Source organism: Pongo pygmaeus, chromosome 19, assembly GCF_028885625.2.
Source record: "Pongo pygmaeus isolate AG05252 chromosome 19, NHGRI_mPonPyg2-v2.0_pri, whole genome shotgun sequence".
In the NCBI taxonomy this organism is placed as follows: Eukaryota; Metazoa; Chordata; class Mammalia; order Primates; family Hominidae; genus Pongo; species Pongo pygmaeus.
The window spans coordinates 32,736,399-32,753,410 of record NC_072392.2 but is presented as its reverse complement, the minus strand read 5'-3'; the positions used below and the strand labels follow the sequence as shown (position 1 = coordinate 32,753,410).

At 45.1% G+C, this 17,012-nt stretch overlaps 2 protein-coding genes across 4 annotated transcripts in view; both read left to right on the top strand.

The window, feature by feature from the left end:
- Positions 1–5,538, top strand: part of LOC129026176 (tensin-3-like) — a 229,640-nt gene extending 224,102 nt beyond the window's left edge. The window contains exon 13 of one of the 2 annotated variants that reach the window (XM_063656015.1): positions 3,182–5,538. In XM_063656015.1, the coding sequence (XP_063512085.1) occupies positions 3,182–3,499 (318 nt within the window). In that variant the 3' untranslated portion in view covers positions 3,500–5,538. The remainder of the gene's footprint in view (positions 1–3,181) is intronic. The other variant, XM_063656016.1, reaches the window with a different exon arrangement.
- An 826-nt stretch (positions 5,539–6,364) lies between these two features.
- LOC129017226 (protein FAM182B-like) lies at positions 6,365–16,794 on the top strand. Of its 2 annotated transcripts, none has more exons than XM_063656019.1 (3): positions 6,365–6,560; positions 8,127–8,226; positions 15,059–16,794. In XM_063656019.1, exons 1-3 carry the CDS (start codon positions 6,432–6,434, stop codon positions 15,508–15,510), a joined length of 681 nt encoding a protein of 226 aa, XP_063512089.1. In that variant the 5' UTR covers positions 6,365–6,431; the 3' UTR covers positions 15,511–16,794. The 2 variants fall into 2 exon arrangements, with proteins under 2 accessions (XP_063512089.1, XP_063512088.1); XM_063656018.1 differs by having other exon boundaries at positions 15,035–16,794.
- The last annotated feature ends 218 nt before the right edge of the window (positions 16,795–17,012 follow it).

The window sequence follows — 17,012 nt, the reverse complement described above, 5'->3', positions numbered from 1 at the left end:
GGTGAAACGCTGTCTCTTCAAATATACAAAGAATTAGCCAGGTGAGGCCAGGCTCTGGCTTATGCCTGTAATTCCACACTTTGGGAGGCTGAGGAGGGTGGATCACCTAAGTTCAGGAGTTCGAGACCAGTCTGCCCAACATGGCAAAACCCTGTTTCTAATAAAAATACAAAAAATTAGCCGGGTGTGGTGGCAGGTGCCTGTAATCCCAGCTACTCGGGAGGCTGAGGCAGAAGAATCCCTTGAACCCAGGAGGCGGAGGTTGCGTTGAGCTGAGATCATGCCATTGCACCATGGGTCCTCGGTGACAAGAGTGAAACTCTGTCAAAAAAAAAAAAAAAAACCTGATCTATACTAAAAACACAAAAATTAGACCCTGAAGGTCACGTCCAAATGAGAAAGACATTGTTTGGCTCAAGACATTGTTAGTCTGCACTAAGGAATAGTGCAGACTGGACAAGTGAGGTGACTGACACCTGTAACCCCAGCACTTTGGGAGGCCGAAGCTGGTGGATTACCTGAGGTTAGGAGTTGGAGACCAGCCTGACCAACATCGTGAAACTCCATCTCTACTAAAAAAAAGTTCATGAAAATTAGCCGGCTATGGTTGTTCATGCCTGTAAATCCCAGCTACTTAGGAGGCTGAGGCAGGAGACTCGCTTGAACCCGGGTGGCAGAGGTTGTGGTGAATGGAGATCACACCACTGCACTCCAGCCTGGCAACAAGAGTGAAACTCTGTCTCAAAAAACAGAATAGTGCAGAGTAAGAGCAGATTTATGTATGTATGTATGTATGTATGTATGTATGTATGTATGTATGTATGTATTTTCAGAGTAGCAGGGAATCTGGAATTTTGGATGAAATGTCTGTTTCCAGAAGCTGAAAATGCTCTCAAATGGAAAATTCAGGCTAGCCTCTATCAAGCTTCTCCTTGTTCTATGTGTGAATAGCATGGGACAGAGGGAACAGCTTGAGCCAAGGCAGGATGGTGGGATGGGACAGATGGCCAGGGCTGCTGCACTGGGGGCCGTAGTGGAGAATTTGGCTGGAAATGCAGGTAGGACCAGACCATGAAGAGTCTCAAACACAGACCTGAGGACTCTGACCTTTATCCTGGGGGTGGCAGGAAACCATGTTATGTGAAGGAACAAGGCTGTTTCTCCCTCAGCACTAGTGCAAAGAAAGGCCAGGGAGGCCCTCAGTGGAAACTTGCTGCTGGATTTGTTGATGTGCCTTTTCTCCTGCCTGCAGTAGGGTCAGAATGGCCTGGGGTACTGCACACTTCCTGCCAGGAATAGAAGGCCCCACAGCTATAGCACCCCTCTTCCCTTTAGTTCTTTGGAAGGATGAGCAAACTATTCAGCCTCTCTGAGCCTCAGTTTTCTCATCCATAAAATGAAGACAGTACACCAACCTCGCAGGTCACAAGGATGTTATGAAATTTGGTGAGCACAGCATAGCGGGTGTATTTTTGGGTCCTATTATTACATGTGAACCAAGTTGCCTTGTAGAAAAGGCACAGGCTCAGAGGACTTGTGTTTCAATCCCACTATGCCCCTGTAATGCCCACCTCTCAGGGATGATGGAAAGATTAAATTCACGGAGATGATGCTTGTGCAGCATCTGATACCCAGCAGATGCCTAAGAACCTAACCTACCACCCTCCTGAGCAAGCACAAGCAGTCCTGCTCCTCCTGCAAGCAGTGGAGATGCTGCCAACAACTCACCTTATAACACTGCTCCTCCTCCCTCTCTGCAGGGGGCATTTTGTAGGCCTCAGTCGCTGGGCTTGCTGTCCTCTCACCTGCCACTCAGCGCGGGGCTCAGGGCATGCATTCTTCACCTTTGCAAGAAGCTTCTCTATGCATCCCTGTCCCCAGGCTTGCTGAGTGCATTCACCTATTGTCTTATTTATAATCAGGACAGACTTGCTCCCCACTGTGTAGATGAGGAAATGGAGACCTAGAAAGGGAAGGAAAGACCAACACTCTGAGCACCTGCAATATGCCTGAGGCAATGTACCCATTAGCTCTGCTTCACAGCAGCCCAAGAGGGAGGTATTATTCTTCCCCTGTGTAAATGTGGGTGTTGAGGCTCAGAGAAGGGCAGTGACTTGTCCAAGGTCACATAGCAAGCAAGCGTCCGTGGCTGAGGGCAAACCCAGGTCTTTCTGACTTCAGAGTGTGGGATTTAGAACAAATATTTGCAACGTGAGGTTGACAGATCCATCCCCTACTGCTGTTCCAAGGACCAGATGGGGTCATAAGTGTGTGAGTACCTGACATGGTGCCCAAGGACTGGGAGTAGAAGCAGAATCCCATCCACCTCCACCTAATCATACAGAGAAGAGAGACAGGAGCCCAGGGAGGGCAGTGCTGTGCCCAAGCTGTCAGCAAGCAGTAGGCAGAGCCCAGGCCCCTGCTTTCCCGTGGCCACCCCTTCCCAGTTCAGGGCAAGGCCACCTCTCCAGGGCCTTTCCTTCCCCTAGAGAGGAAACTCCCCAAGTTCCTCTGAGCAGACAGGAGAGCGAATGAGAGCAGAAAATTCCACTTCGGCACACACACCTGGAGCCTGAGGCTGAAAGCTGGAATCCCAGACTTTGACACTCAAGAAGGCACCTCCACACTCTTTCAGCACCTCCACCTGGGACCTTCATGAGAACCTTGCTTCCCTCCCAGGGGAGAGGGGGTGACCCAGAGACACTGGGGCCCTTAGAAGGGACTATGAGTTGGCAGTGACTGCAACAGCATGGTGGGATTGTGGGAGGTGTAGGAAGCAGGGGAAGCAGATCACAGCACTCAGGATGGCCAGAGCTGAAGGCATCAGAGTCCTCTGCCCTTGCTCTGCAAAAAAAAAAAAAAACCCACAGCATATTCCCCTCCCACTCCACACCACCCATGGTCAGCAGTCGGCCCCAGAGGAGGAGCAGCGAGGCCTCAGGAGGACGGCAACCACTGCTGGCAAGGCGTTGGTGTTCTCCTGTTGAACTGCACAGGTTGTCAGCATCAGACAAGGTCGCTCTGTGACCATGATGGGTCAAGACAAAGCAGCTATCATGGCTCAGCTCATGCAAAACATGGACAAAAGTGACCTCACACCCCCTCTCCTGTGGCTATGTCATGACCACTACCTCCTTGTCAATTGCAGGGTTAGCTTTGGTTTTGTCTTCCTTTCTTCTAGGTAAGATTGGGGAAGATGCCAGGTGATAGAATCCACCCTGCCTCTGACAGCATCCAATCTGGAGCAAAGGCTTCTTTCAACCCTCCCGCAAGCTTCCAATACAAGCCCAAATTCTGGAACAAGTCTTTTCCAAAACCTCCTTCAGAGAAGCTCCCTGGCTCCAGGCAGTGCTTGCTCCCCTGCCTGCAGCAGGAAGCCCAGCTTGCGAACTGCAAGTGTGCTCCAGGTGGTCCCTGGATGCAGGGTATTGACAGATGGATCCCATCGATACGCCTACTGCATAACCATGTAAGCACATCATCCCCCACTTGCACATGAGGAAACGGAGTTCCGCAGGGTGGAGAAGGGAAGACATAATTTGTCCTTCAAATGCGATACCGGTGAGATGTGAGACGCAGCATCCCTCATAACTAAGCGAGGCAGTGGGCACACCAGGACCCTCCCAGGCAGATCGGGTGTGTGGTCGCCCGCATTGCATAGCATGGGCGGGAGTGGGGGAGACCACAAATGTGTCTCGCCACCTCTCCACTTGCCTGACCTCCCTGCAGACCCCCAGGACAGGGTTAGCATCTGCTTACTGGCAGGCCTGGCCACCAGAGGTCTTTGCTCTTTTCTAAGTTCCTTGTGGTTGTGGTTCACAGGATGGGGGCTGCTCCTGAGATTCAACACCACACAGGCACTGCACAGAACTGTGCCATGGTGGTGGGCACTCGCTTTCCAGATAGGGCCCATGTTGCCAGCAGGCATGATGCCTCATTTACCCTACCCTGAGTGCAATAGGTCGTTTTATAGAAAAAAACTTGGGCCAGTCGTGGTGGTTCACACCTGTAATCCCAGCACTTTAGGAGGCCAAGGCGGTCAGATCACAAAGCCAGGAGCTCAAGACCAGCCTTGCTAATATAGTGAAACATTGTCTCTATGAAAAATACAAAAAATAGACAGATGTGGTGGTGGGTGCCTGTAGTCCCAGCTACTCAGGAGGCTGCTGCAGGAGAATCCCTTGAACCCAGGAGGCGGAGGTTGCGGTGAGCCAAGATCATGCCACTGCACTCCAGCCTAGGCAACAGAGCAAGACTCCATCTCAAAAAAAAAAAAAAAAGAAAGAAAGAAAAGTAAAGGAAAAATATTTGTAGATGAATGAAGGTGACTCCTTTGAATATTGGAAATGATTTTATTTTAGCCATTGGTCTGGCAGTCATTCTGATGGGGTGACATGTGTCCCTGCCTTAGTCAGCAGAGCACAGGAGTGTGCTACACCTCCCCTCATCTGAAGATTCAGCCCGTGAGCAGGAACGCCTGTCTTTGTGTCATACCAACAGAGAGGATGTGTCTGGTTTCACCATTCACTGCAGAGGCAGAAATTACCCAGAAAGAAGAGATAGTCTGTTCCCGGGAGTGTGTCCTTTTGACTCAGCATGGGGGTCATCTCCCTTCCTTGGCCAGGTCCCCCAACCTGAACACAGAGGCAGAGAACATGTGAAGGGCTCACATTCGCAGGTGGTCCAGGGTACAAGCACTGAGCCTGTGGTCCTGGTCACTGCCCTTTTCTCCACAGCATGGCTGCCACCATCCTGGGCTGGGGCACAGAGGGGCTTTGCAGAGATCAGCATAACAAAAGCATCAGTGAGATGCTGCAATAGCAAACCGTGATACCTTCGTGGGCTGCCAAGGCAGCCTAAGCTATTTGCTGCTGAACTCAGTGTCCCCAGACAGCTGTGTGGCTGTCACTGCCTCTGGTATGTCCATTTTACTTCTCTCCTTCTGCCTGAGCTTCTGCTCTGAACTCTGTCTCTAACTTACAAGAAATCAAGCTCACTGGATTCTGAGCTCTTCAGGGTCAAGGACTGTGTCAGTAGTAAATGTCTCTTTCTAGAGATCACAGCTTAGTATCCGGCACAGAGCAGATACTCAGCCAATGCCAAATGATTCATTTGCCAGAAAGCTGAATTTCATCCATAATCCTAGTCAATGCAAATACATTCTGCCGGTGGGGTGTGTTTGTCCTCTGAAGGCGTTTTCCCAGGCTTTGTAAATACATACAGGCCATTTAGAAATTTGAATGTCAAAGAATAAAGGAGCTTAGAAAGTAAACATTGGAGAAGTGTGGGAGGGTGGTATTATTTGCAAGACATTATTTGGTCCTTGTGAGTTCTATACATCCTCGATGAGCACCGATTCTGGGCCAGGCCAGACACCCAGCTGGACCCAGGAGATACTGAGGTGAGTAAAGCCAAAATGCCTCCCTTCAGCAAGAGGCAGGCAGTCACACCAAAGTGATAAAGGCACAAAACCAAGAGGCAGCAGAGGAGCAAGGACTACCTTGTTCCTGGACTCTGTGACCTCAGGGAGAGCTTTGAAAGGAGGACATCTGTGCAGGTCTTGGAAGGATGAACACAAATTTGCCGAGCAGGAAAGGGAGCCAAGGAAATCCCAATGGAGAACAGCTTGGGTGAGAGTGTGAGCCACGGGATTGAGGGGCACAGGCATGGAACTGGAGGAGCCGAAAGAATGAGGGAGGTCAGCAGAGGTCAGTCACAGAAGGGTTTGAATCCTGGTGAGGGAGCAGTGGGTGCTGCAGGAGGGACATGGGCCTGGAGGAGATTCAGTTAGCTCTGAGTGAAGATGGAGCACACCATCCACTAGGGAACCACAAGACACAACAGAAATAAGAACCCTGAGAAGCCTGCACAAAGGATGAGAGGCCCAGGGGTGGCACCAAGAAGGTCCCTGTCTGAGGCCAGCTTTGAACGGAGACAGAAAAGGTTCTTGAGGGCCTCAGCTGCTGCAAACCTCCTCAACAAATCATATTTTACCTTCAAATATTTGCTAAAGAATACTAACTATTGGAAGAGCAATGGTCCATTGATAATAATTATTCCCTCACTGTACATTTTTTACAATTCTCAAAATGCTGTCGGTCCAGTGTCTCATTGGAACCCCCATATAATCCCATTTTACAAATAGGGAAACGAGGCCCTGTGATGTCACACCGAGGTTTGCAGCAGTTCCAGGATAGAAAATAGGGAGCACTTTCATCTCAGCAATGGGTATAAGTCTCAAAGTTCCTTTTCTGGGAGGGGGGTCCTTGAGGCCATCCAGCAGCCCATAGTCCAAGTCTTCTTCTTCCTCCTTGGGCTTCTCCACACCTGTGTTCAAAGCCTCCTTCTCCTCCTTTGTTCTCAGGTACCACTACCAGTTGTTGGGCAGGGTGACCTCCTGCTGCTGCCCATCCTAGGGTGCATCCTCCAACATGGGTGCATTGTGGTTCAGCCAGCACCTACACCACCTGAAGCCCAGGGCTCCTGTGGTGGGCCTGAGGTTCCTCCCTATCAAATGGAGATGTGCTGGGGTTGCTGCCTTTGCTGAAGCCCATGTCCAGGTCATCTTCGGGGTGGCCCAGGGTACAGGGCTCTGGGGACAGGCCAGAGGGCTGCAGGGGAAAAAACCAAGAGGATGAGGGGATCTCTGAGTTAGACCGCCTGGATTTGCATGCCAGAGACTAGCTGCAAGGCCTGGGGAAGACTGGTTCACCTCTCTGGGCATCAGTTTCCTCCCATGTAAAGTGGGAGGTATAACAGATTCACTCCTACAGTTGTCTCTGAGCTTTACAGCAGGTAATGTGTGCAAAGTACTTCGCACAATGCCTGGCACATGGTAGGTGAGAATAAACAGGGTTACTATGATATCATCATCTGAGCTAGGTCACTCATGCACTTCTCCAATGCTTCAGGGTTCCCCTCCATCCCTCAGAGGGTAGCAGCAAGTGAAAGGGCTGCCCCTGGCCTTGAGGAGTTCACATCTTCTCATTTCCCAGGGGTCTCTGTCCTGTGACCACACATGCCTGGCATGCAGCAGGCGCCTCATCCACATCTGGTGAAAGAGTGGAAAGCAGGTCATTATCATGTATTGTTTGTCACAGAATCTGCAGTAGGTGACAGAGAAGTGAGTGACTGTAATTGTGCCCACCAGTTCCTGTCCCTGAATTTTCAGGGATCAAGAGGCCTTAGCAAGTCTAGTACCAGGGAGTGGGCACTGTGTGGTGGGGCAGGAGGCAGGTCCTGAGAAAGGCAGTGGGGTGAGGAGAGGAACTCTGCCTTTGAGGTCTGGGAGATCCTCCACCCGAACCTCACCAAAGGCCCCGGGCAGGTCATCCCTCCTCCCAGAATCTCTCTATGCTGTTCTGTATAATGGGGCTAGCATGGAAGAGATACTTGCACAACCATGTTCAGAGCAGCATCATCCACAATAACCAAAAGGTGGAAGCAACCCAAGTGTCCATGGATGGATGGACGGATCAACAAAATGCTGTCTATGCATACAGTGGAATAGTGTTCAGCCTTGAAAAGGAAGGAGATTCTGATGCCTGCTGCATCAAGAATGAACCTTGAGGACATTAGGCTGAGCAAAATAAGCCAGACCAAAAAGACAAATGCTGTATTATTCCACTTTTCCAAGGCACCTAGAGTAGTCAAATCCATAGAGACAGACAGGAAAATGGTGGCTACCAGGTCCTGGGGAGGGTGGTGATTGGGGAGTTGTTTTTAAATGAGTTACAGAATTGTAGTTTTACAAGATGAAAAGCATTCTGGAAATTGGTTGCACAACATTGTGAATGTATTTAGTGCCACTGAAATGTAAACTTAAACATAGTTAGACAGTAAATTTTAGTTTATTTTACCACAATTTTTATAATGGGGTAGTTGTGCCTGTCTTCTTGTGTTGCTGTAGGATTTCATGAGATAACATATAAGGAACCACCCAGCATGTTGCCTGGCACATAGTAACTGCTCAATAAATCACAACTGGATGCTATTGAAGATAAAGTTACCTGACTTCTCTGAGGCTTGCTCTCTTCAGCTGAAACTTCTCCCAAAATATATTAGATGAGACCCTACTGTATTATACTGGGTTCATAAATACCACTCCCCCATTTCCCTTCCCACAGAGTGCAGTGAATAGAAGACACTTCTCTGCACCCCAAAAGCTCCATGCTGATTGCGAGAAGGAAATGCTGGATGGAGGGGTTCCTGGAACTACTGTGAGGGGTGAGCTTTCCCCAGATGTCTAGAAATGAGGCAGAGGCCTGACATCTTCCACCCCCACTAAGATTGCCTTGCAGTTCCCAGCTGGCTCTATACTTCCTAGAAACTGCCACTTTTCTGCCTCCATTACCTCATAGCCCAGTCAGCACCATTATCATCATCACCATGATCGCCATCACCATCCTTACAATCACCAACACTATCATCATCACCATCACCATTCTTACCCTCACCATTCTCACCATCATCAACACCAGCATCTTCACCATAACTATCACTATCATTATCACCACCTTCACCATCACCATCCTCACCATAATAATTATTGTCACCCTCCCCATCCTCATAATCATCATCATTATTAACATTACCATCACTATCATCGTCACTATCACCATTCTCACCATCATCATCCTCATCATCATCACCATTATCCTCACCATAACTATCGCTGTTATCATCACCACCTTCGCCATCACCATCCTTATCATCACCATCACAATCACCACCATCACCATTCTCACCATCACCATGTTCACCTTTACCATTCTCACCATCATCATCACCTTCATCATCCTCAACATAACTATCACTTCATTATCACCACCTCCACCTTCACCATCACCATCTTCACTGTCATCATCACCACCATCACAATGATCCTTGCTACATGGAACCATGCATTCTGGGTAGGAGGGCTCTTGGGTCAGGGCATCTAACACATCTTGTAGGATAGAAACCCAGCCCCCAGCCCCTCAGGGTCTCACAGTTGGTGAAGTAACTGATTCTTGTGAGGTCATGTTCCTCTGGGTGATGTGGGATGTCACAAGACCAATAAATATGGGCTGAAGCCCACATCACTTCTTTTTTTGTAAAATAAGCTACATCATCAGTAGTAATTGTATGATAGCAGAGAATAAGAACTCAGCAAATGTAAATAATTTGATGCTATGAGAAGCATATGAAGCGGAGTTCATATTCCGGTATGCATCTATTCCAGTGACGGCAATCCTTTACCACTTCCATGAAGGAGAGGAGAAAATATTATTACAACATTACCAGAAATCTGTCTGGTCTAGGCAAGGCAGTTCCTCTTTCCAGGGTCTCAGCATTGCTCATTGTCGGCAGTCAGGGCACTCATCTGGGCAGTAGGCAGCACTGCTGCAGGGAAGTTCATGTTATTGGAAACATGTAGCATCTTCTCCTGCTACCATTGCCACATTGTCCACGAACTCACTGGGCAAACGATGAGGAATCTGGGAAAAGTTCTCCTAACCAGAACATAATCATCCATATCAGGATATCAGCATCCACCCAACACTACTGTCCAATCACCAGATGCTATAATCTCATCCAAATTTTCTCAGTTGTGCCCTAAATACATTTTTTTTTAACTTTGTAATCCAGGATCCAATCCAGGATTTCCCATTGCATTAATTGTCATGTCTCTTAAGCTCCTTCAAACAGTTCCTCTGTTTTGCCCTATTTTTCATAACCTTAAGAGTTTTAAAGAGCATAAGCATTTATGAAGGATGTGCTCACCTTTTTCCATCTGATGTGTTTCCACATCCGGACTTAGGTCATGTATCTTTCACAAGAAAACCACAGAAATACTGCTGTGGTCTTCCTAGGACATCACAGCAGGAGGCACATGATCAAGTTTGTGCCAGATTTCTCCACCACAAAGTCATCATTCTTCCAATTGTAATTGAGAAGTATTTCATATGAAGATGTTAATTACACATACACATGAATGTATATTTATATGTAAAATATATACAAAATATTATTTCAATGTCTAACCAATATAAAAGTTATTAATTAGATATGTTTAATTTTATTTCCTACTAAGTTTTCAAAATCTGGTGTGTGTTTTACCCTGACAGCACATCTCAGACCAGCCTTGCCACATTTCAAGTGCTCAATATTCACATGGCTGTGGCTACCATATTTGTCAGGGCAGCACTAAAGCACTAAAGAACTTCTGCCTTGGAGAAGTTCTAAGCTTTCAAAATGTTTGGCAAATATATTTTATAAAATTCTTCAGAATCCATAAATAGGCAATTACACATTCAGTAAGCCATAGAATCCAACATGACATTAAAAATGAATCCCTTGACAAAAAAGAAGTTAGGCAAAATTTTCTTCAGACCCAATGGACAAATCAATTATGATTACCTAACATGCCCATTATTATTTATTAACATCCTTCATTAATATCCCCAAACCCCATCAACAGGTAAATGAATAAACGCATTCAGGCGTATCTGAACAATGTCCCAATTCCTTACCATTCTTACTTCTTTTGCAAGCAGAAAAGACTCAGTAATAGCAAAGACTATTCAGATAGTTTGTTCTTAAGCCAGTAGTTGTAATTTCCTGGAGGTCTATGTGATATCAATTATGTACTTCAATACCTCTCACAAGTACTTTTCCTGTTTGGCCATTTTCTGCAGTATATCCATGCTCCCATTTTCTCTATTCTTTTATTTCTATCCTAGACTTTTCTTTCATTCTATAATTCTTTATCCTAAAAATATTAATTTAAGGATAACATCACAAAATAGTGTATTTCTTCAGATGATACTTCAAATTGATACTTAATATACAGAAATGACTATCATGGACATAACCCACAACATGTGAAATGTATGGCTCATTCTACTGACATGATAAAGGAAAGTTAATGACAACTGAATTTCTAGTCATTTTCCACCCAACGAGTTGCTTATAAAATGGCAAGGAATTGTAGGTATGTACAGAGTGGCTATTTTTTGGTGGGGTGTTCAGCAACTCTCCTCTTGAGAGCCCCCCTTTTCTTTGAGGACCATTTCAATGAGCACCAACTGGGCCTGACCCAACCTACCAGCCCCAGTCCTAGAGGTGATCATGATGCCCAGCTCTGGCAAAAGACTCTACCCTTGGATCGTAGCAACAGTTTCAGTACTTTTTTTTTTTTGGAATCATCAGGAAGGACTCTTGCTTTTTGTACCACTGTGGTCTGTGAGGACAAAGTAAAGTGGGTTATTTGTCGTACTATCTCTTGCTACAGAGAGAGAAGAGAGTCATCTTCAGAAGGAAAAAATGAGGCTAAAACAAAAGGAAAAGTGTCAAGAGAAAGAAGGAGAACATTTCTTGACGATTTTATATAAGCCCCTGGGTCCAGCTATGCATGACAGTGACTTGGGATAAAGCTCTGTCACTTATAGGACCATTGACTTAAATATAAAATAAAGTATTAAAAGCTATGAATTTTTAGATGAAAATACAGAAAAAAAATCTTTGTAATATTCAATTAATCAAAAATGTCTTAGATGAAGCCCCAAAAACCAAATGCACAAGAACAATTAATAAATTGGACCCCATCAATATTAAAAGCATCTGCTATTTGAAAGATAGTGTTATGAAAACAAAAAAGAAATCTCAAGGGGAAAATACTGGCAAGTCTCATATCTAATAAGGGATTTGAATCCAGAGTATATAAAGAAATTATTAAAATTTAATAATGAGAAAATAAGCAAAGAAAAAAACAAAAAGGGAAGAAGCAAAAAAAAAAATGTGAACATACATTTACCAAATATATACAGATGGCATGTAAGTACATAAAGAGATACTACATATTATTAGGCATTATGGAACCACAATAAAATACTGTTGTACACACATGAAAATGTCTAAAATTTTAAAAGAAGACCCATACAAAGTGTTGGCAAGAGTGTGGAATTCTTACATACTGCTGATAAAAATATAAAATGGTACAACCATTTTGGCAAACATTTTGACGGTCTATTAAATCTAAACCTAAACCTATTAGCTATTACACTCCTAATATTTACTCAAAGTTATAAGAACTTATGTACATGAATGTTCATTGCAAATGTACTTGTGTAAGTCCCAAACTGGAAGCAATGCAAAAACCCATCAACAGGCAAATGGATATATAAGTTGTGACCGATCTACACAATAGAATACTACTCAGTAATAAAATTAATGACCTATTGTTGCCTACAATATTGCTGAATCTCAAAATAATTATGTTGTGTGAAAGATGCCAGACCCCTCCAAAAAAGGGTCCATACTACACTTCGTTTATATAAATGTCTAGACAAGGCAAACTCTTTTATAGTGAGAGATTGGTGATTGTCAGGGAGAGTGGTAAGGTAGGAAGATACAGAAAGTTTGGGATTATAAAAGGACAAGGGGAAACTTTTATGAGTGCTGGATATGTTCATTATTTTTATTTTGGTGATGGATTTGCAAGTACATATAAAAAATAACACGCAATGGAAGTAGAAACAGTATTTTTGTTTCTTACTTAAAAAAGCACAATTTACTTACTAATGGGATGTGTGTGCCTGTTGGGCACACAGCACAACTATTCAAATCTTAAAATCGGACTGGATCTCAACCACTGGACCTTATTCCTATTCCACACTGACTTTAGCACAATACTTCCTTTCATCGCGGTAGTTAACAACACCCACCTTAAAGGTAAAGAAATGCACTTCTAACTACTTTTGAACTATGAACTGCCTCAGGCTAGTAGTTCTTAAGGTCTCCAGCAAATGTTGCTTTGTTTCCCTCAAAAATATACAGCCTGGGAAACATGGCAAAAGACCGTCTCTACTAAAATTATAAAACTTAGCCAGGCATGGTGGTGCTTGCCTGTTGTCCCAGCTACTCAGGGAGGCAGAGGCTGCAGTGAGCCTAGACCTCACCACTCCACTCCAGCCTGAGGGACAGAGTGAGACCCCCATCTCAAACACACACACACACATACACATACTCACACGCTATCCGCTGGTGCCCCTGTCAGTTAAACACAGCATCTTAGAGCACCTTAGCACACAGTGTGAAAGCCGTGGTCCTAAACACTTCAATTAAAAGTGAAACATCTCTGGCTGGATTTTTAGAATATTCACTTTTTAGTGTTTTATATTATATTTAATTTTTATGTTTTAATTAATTTATCTGAATACAAGAATCCAGACATTTGGAAATAAAACAATGGAAAACATGCCTGCAAACACTAATCAGCACAAAGCTCACGTTGCTATGTTATTATTGACAGTTTAGACTTAAGCCAAGAAATATTGCTAAGATAAAAAAGATTTTACGATGTCAGTCACCAGAAAAGTATGCCAATTTTAAATATGTCTAAATATAAAATATCCCTTCAAATTATTTACTACAGAAACTGATATAACTAAAAGAAACATGGACTAATCTACAATATAGATTTTAACATACCTTTCAATTACCGATGGAACCAACAGAAAAAAATCCATAAGAGAAAGGGAGATTTGATGAACGCAATGAACAAACTTGACATAAACTGACATATACAGAACGCGACACTCAACGACTACTGGATACACATCCTTTTCCAGTGCACGTATCATATTTACCAACATCGATTATATGTTGGAATTTAAAGGGACTCATCAGTCATGGGATTTTGCCTAAACTTGTCTGGCCTTCAACAGGGTTCAAATACAGTTGAATTCTTATTTCATCTAAAGAGTCCTATCCTTTTTTTTGGAAATTTTACCGCAACAATCTAAGTTTGCATAACAACTGAACCCAGCCCTTGGAACTTGAAGTTTATCCTAGCCAAAGGCAGATTAAACCGTCTAAGTAATAATGTCCTTCAAATTGTTGCCCCTGCTCCAGTAACGGAGTATAGCTCCAAGAAGCTAACAGACTGTTTGTCCTTCATAGTATACATTCTATGTTACATCAAAACATGGTATAAAGCCTTGAAATCAGCAGCAGAGAGAAAATGAGATCAACAACCATCTTGCTGTGACCTCACTACTTCGTAATTACGCTTTTAGCTGACTCCTTTACTTGATTCCTAACTGCTTATTTCTGGCAGGGTAGCACTAATCCCTGACCAAGCTGACCTTTTAAGAAGTGAGCATAATGAAAAGGCTCTACCACCAATGATCAGTTTAACAAGCTGCAACACTGGTCAATGGCTGCAACTCTAGTCACTGGCTGCAACTCTAGTCACTGGCTGCAACTCATATTGTGGGTTTTAAGAGCTCAGAATTAACATGGAAATACTATTGACTCCAAAAGAAACCCAGAAATCTCTGGGAATCCAGCAAAGATAGAAAGGGTCCTCTCAATAGTCACCACTCACACTTTGCTTTGTTTTGGTAACTATTTTATTACATACGGAGAATATCAAAAAAGTATGCCTTTTCCTCATTGTTAATGCTAACCCTAAAATGGTAAGGCTCTTGCAAGTTGAAACCCCCAGGCTCTCACTGGCCCTTCAACAGAAGGCAGTGAAGTCATCTGCAAGAGTGATCACCCAAAAGCTTCCAGGCTGGACAAGTTGGGACTCAGTTCTTTCAGTTCCCAAATTCACAGTTCTCTTGGGATATGGTTATTTATGGAGCTCCTGAAGATGAGAAATTCCACCCAGAAAATTCTGTTTATAAAAATTACTCACATCTAATTATCTCAGGAGACATTAACACAGTAATGTTGAAAATTTTCCATTAATTGTTAATCCATGGAGAAAAACTGGACAATTATTTTTTAAAATATGGAAAGCTTCATATAATACAAATTATACTACCACATGTGATTCAACTTCTATTCATTAATGCCAGAGAAGTTAATAATTACGAATTGCCAGTGGTTAAAAAAAATAAATCATTCATCATTGGAGAAGTGCAGAAGCTTTAAAAGAGATAAGAATTAGTTTTTGGCTTTGGGGCGTTTTACGCTTTCCAAAAGGTTTTGCTCTTTTTTTGCTCATGGCTTTTTCTCTCTCTCTCTCTCTTTCTGATTTCAGTTTCTTTTGATTTCTCCTGCTTAGAAATGGTGAGAGAACTTTGGATGCGGAACGTGGAGGAGGAGGAACACGAAGTGGGGATCTGCACTTGGGGTGGTCAACACTGCGGATGCCCAGCAAAGGCACAGCCTGGTCCACCTCCCGGAGGGGTCTCTGCGCCCCAGTCGGCATCGCAGCTGATGGTGAAACTTTTGTTGTGGCAGAAGAGTGTCCACAAACTTCGGAAGGTATCCGCTGCATCCTCCATGGCCGTGTATGCCTGCCGAGGGCGATCTTCTCAGGGAGCGGAAAGTCGCGTTCGTGGGCCAGGGCTGGCTGGCTGGAGCCACTTGGGCGGCGCAGCCCTGGCGGAGGTTCAGGCGGCCCCGGTGTCGCAAGCGGCTGTGAGTGATGCCTCCTTGGGGCCGGAGGGGTCCCAGGAAGGCTGCAGACCAGGGCTGACCAGCGGGCAGCATGGTGGCCGCGATGGAAGGTGACGGAGTTCGCAGCGCCAGGGGGCCCAGCAGACCCAGAGCCCGGGCATCCCGCATCGCCAGCAGCACCGCGGGGAGGCCTGGCGCTGGTGACGCGGCGGCCACTGCACGAGGCCCACGACCCAGTCCCAGAGGCCAGCCCATCATCAGCTAACATCAGGAACCCCGGGCCAGCTGAGGCCCGGGCCCCAGGGGCAAGACAAAGGGCAGAGGCTCCGCAGGCGGGGCCGAGAGCCGGCAGCGCAGGCCTGGCTCCACCGCCGCGGAGCTCGCAGGGCGCAGCAGGCACCCAGCAGCGACCAGGGATTCCAGAGGAGGCTGTGCACCCCCGCAAAGCCTCCTGCCCGGCGTCCAGCCTCTCCGCGGGGACTCCACGTGCACCCCCTCCTCATTGTCCTTGTCTAGGGCCGAGGCAAAGTCCTCGCTCCCATGGCGTGACTCCGGGGGCCCAGGAGCCTAGGCTGAGCAGGTGGAGTAGGGTGAGCACCGCCAAGAACCCAACGAGAGTGGCGCCCCAGGGCGGCACAGGAGGCCGCATTTAACCTGTCAATCATCTCAAAGATTTTATGACATCTTCTTTTTTTGACGTCTTATAATATCTATAACGTTTATTATATTTTGTGATATAATTATTAACACCACTTCATTGTGATTATTATGATTATTTTTATACCAACACATCTTCAATTATTAATATTCCCAGTTGCTAAAGAAAAATGAAAACGACTAGTTTTGAAAGCCTTACTTCTGCCAATGGAAGCACATTCCAGCATGTCGCCAACGCAATTCACTTTCCACCACTTTCACAAGAAACGTTACTGCACAATTATACTATCCTACCCTTATATACTTTGTGTGTGTGTGTACTTGTATGTATGTACATAATATATGTTATATATACATATATAAAGTATGCCAGAGATGAACAAGTATTAGAAAATTAAATGCACCCAGGTCATGTCAGTGCTATGTATAATGTGGTGTACTAAGTATAGATGTTCAACAGTGTGGAATCTAGGCTGGAACAAGACTTCTAGTCTTAAGCAATTCTTTCTAGGTTCAGTCTCTGGAAATAATGCTCTGTATCAAATGTGCGAGAAAATTAATGGGTTTTAAAGACTATTCTATGTCAACTATAACATTTCATTTGGGGATTTCTGTCCCTTATAATATCTACCTCATTTTGGATGGATTCCTTGAGGCCTGGTTTATTTTTCTTTTCCTTTCTACACATCGCTGCTTAGAGTGATGAATGGAGTTGTATTTTGAATAAAATAGCTAAGCATCCTTTTGTGAGCAAGGAGCATGATGGTACTTAGACCTACCATTTCTTGTTACGGTGGTTATGGTTACGGTGGGGCTGGTGTGTTTACCTGGAGCCTGAATGTCCACTGGGACATGATACCCACTGGGATTTTTTTGTGTCAACCTGGTCTCTGATGTCCACCTGGGGATTGGGAATCCACCTAAGGCCTGACGTTTACCTGGAGCCAGATGTGCACCTG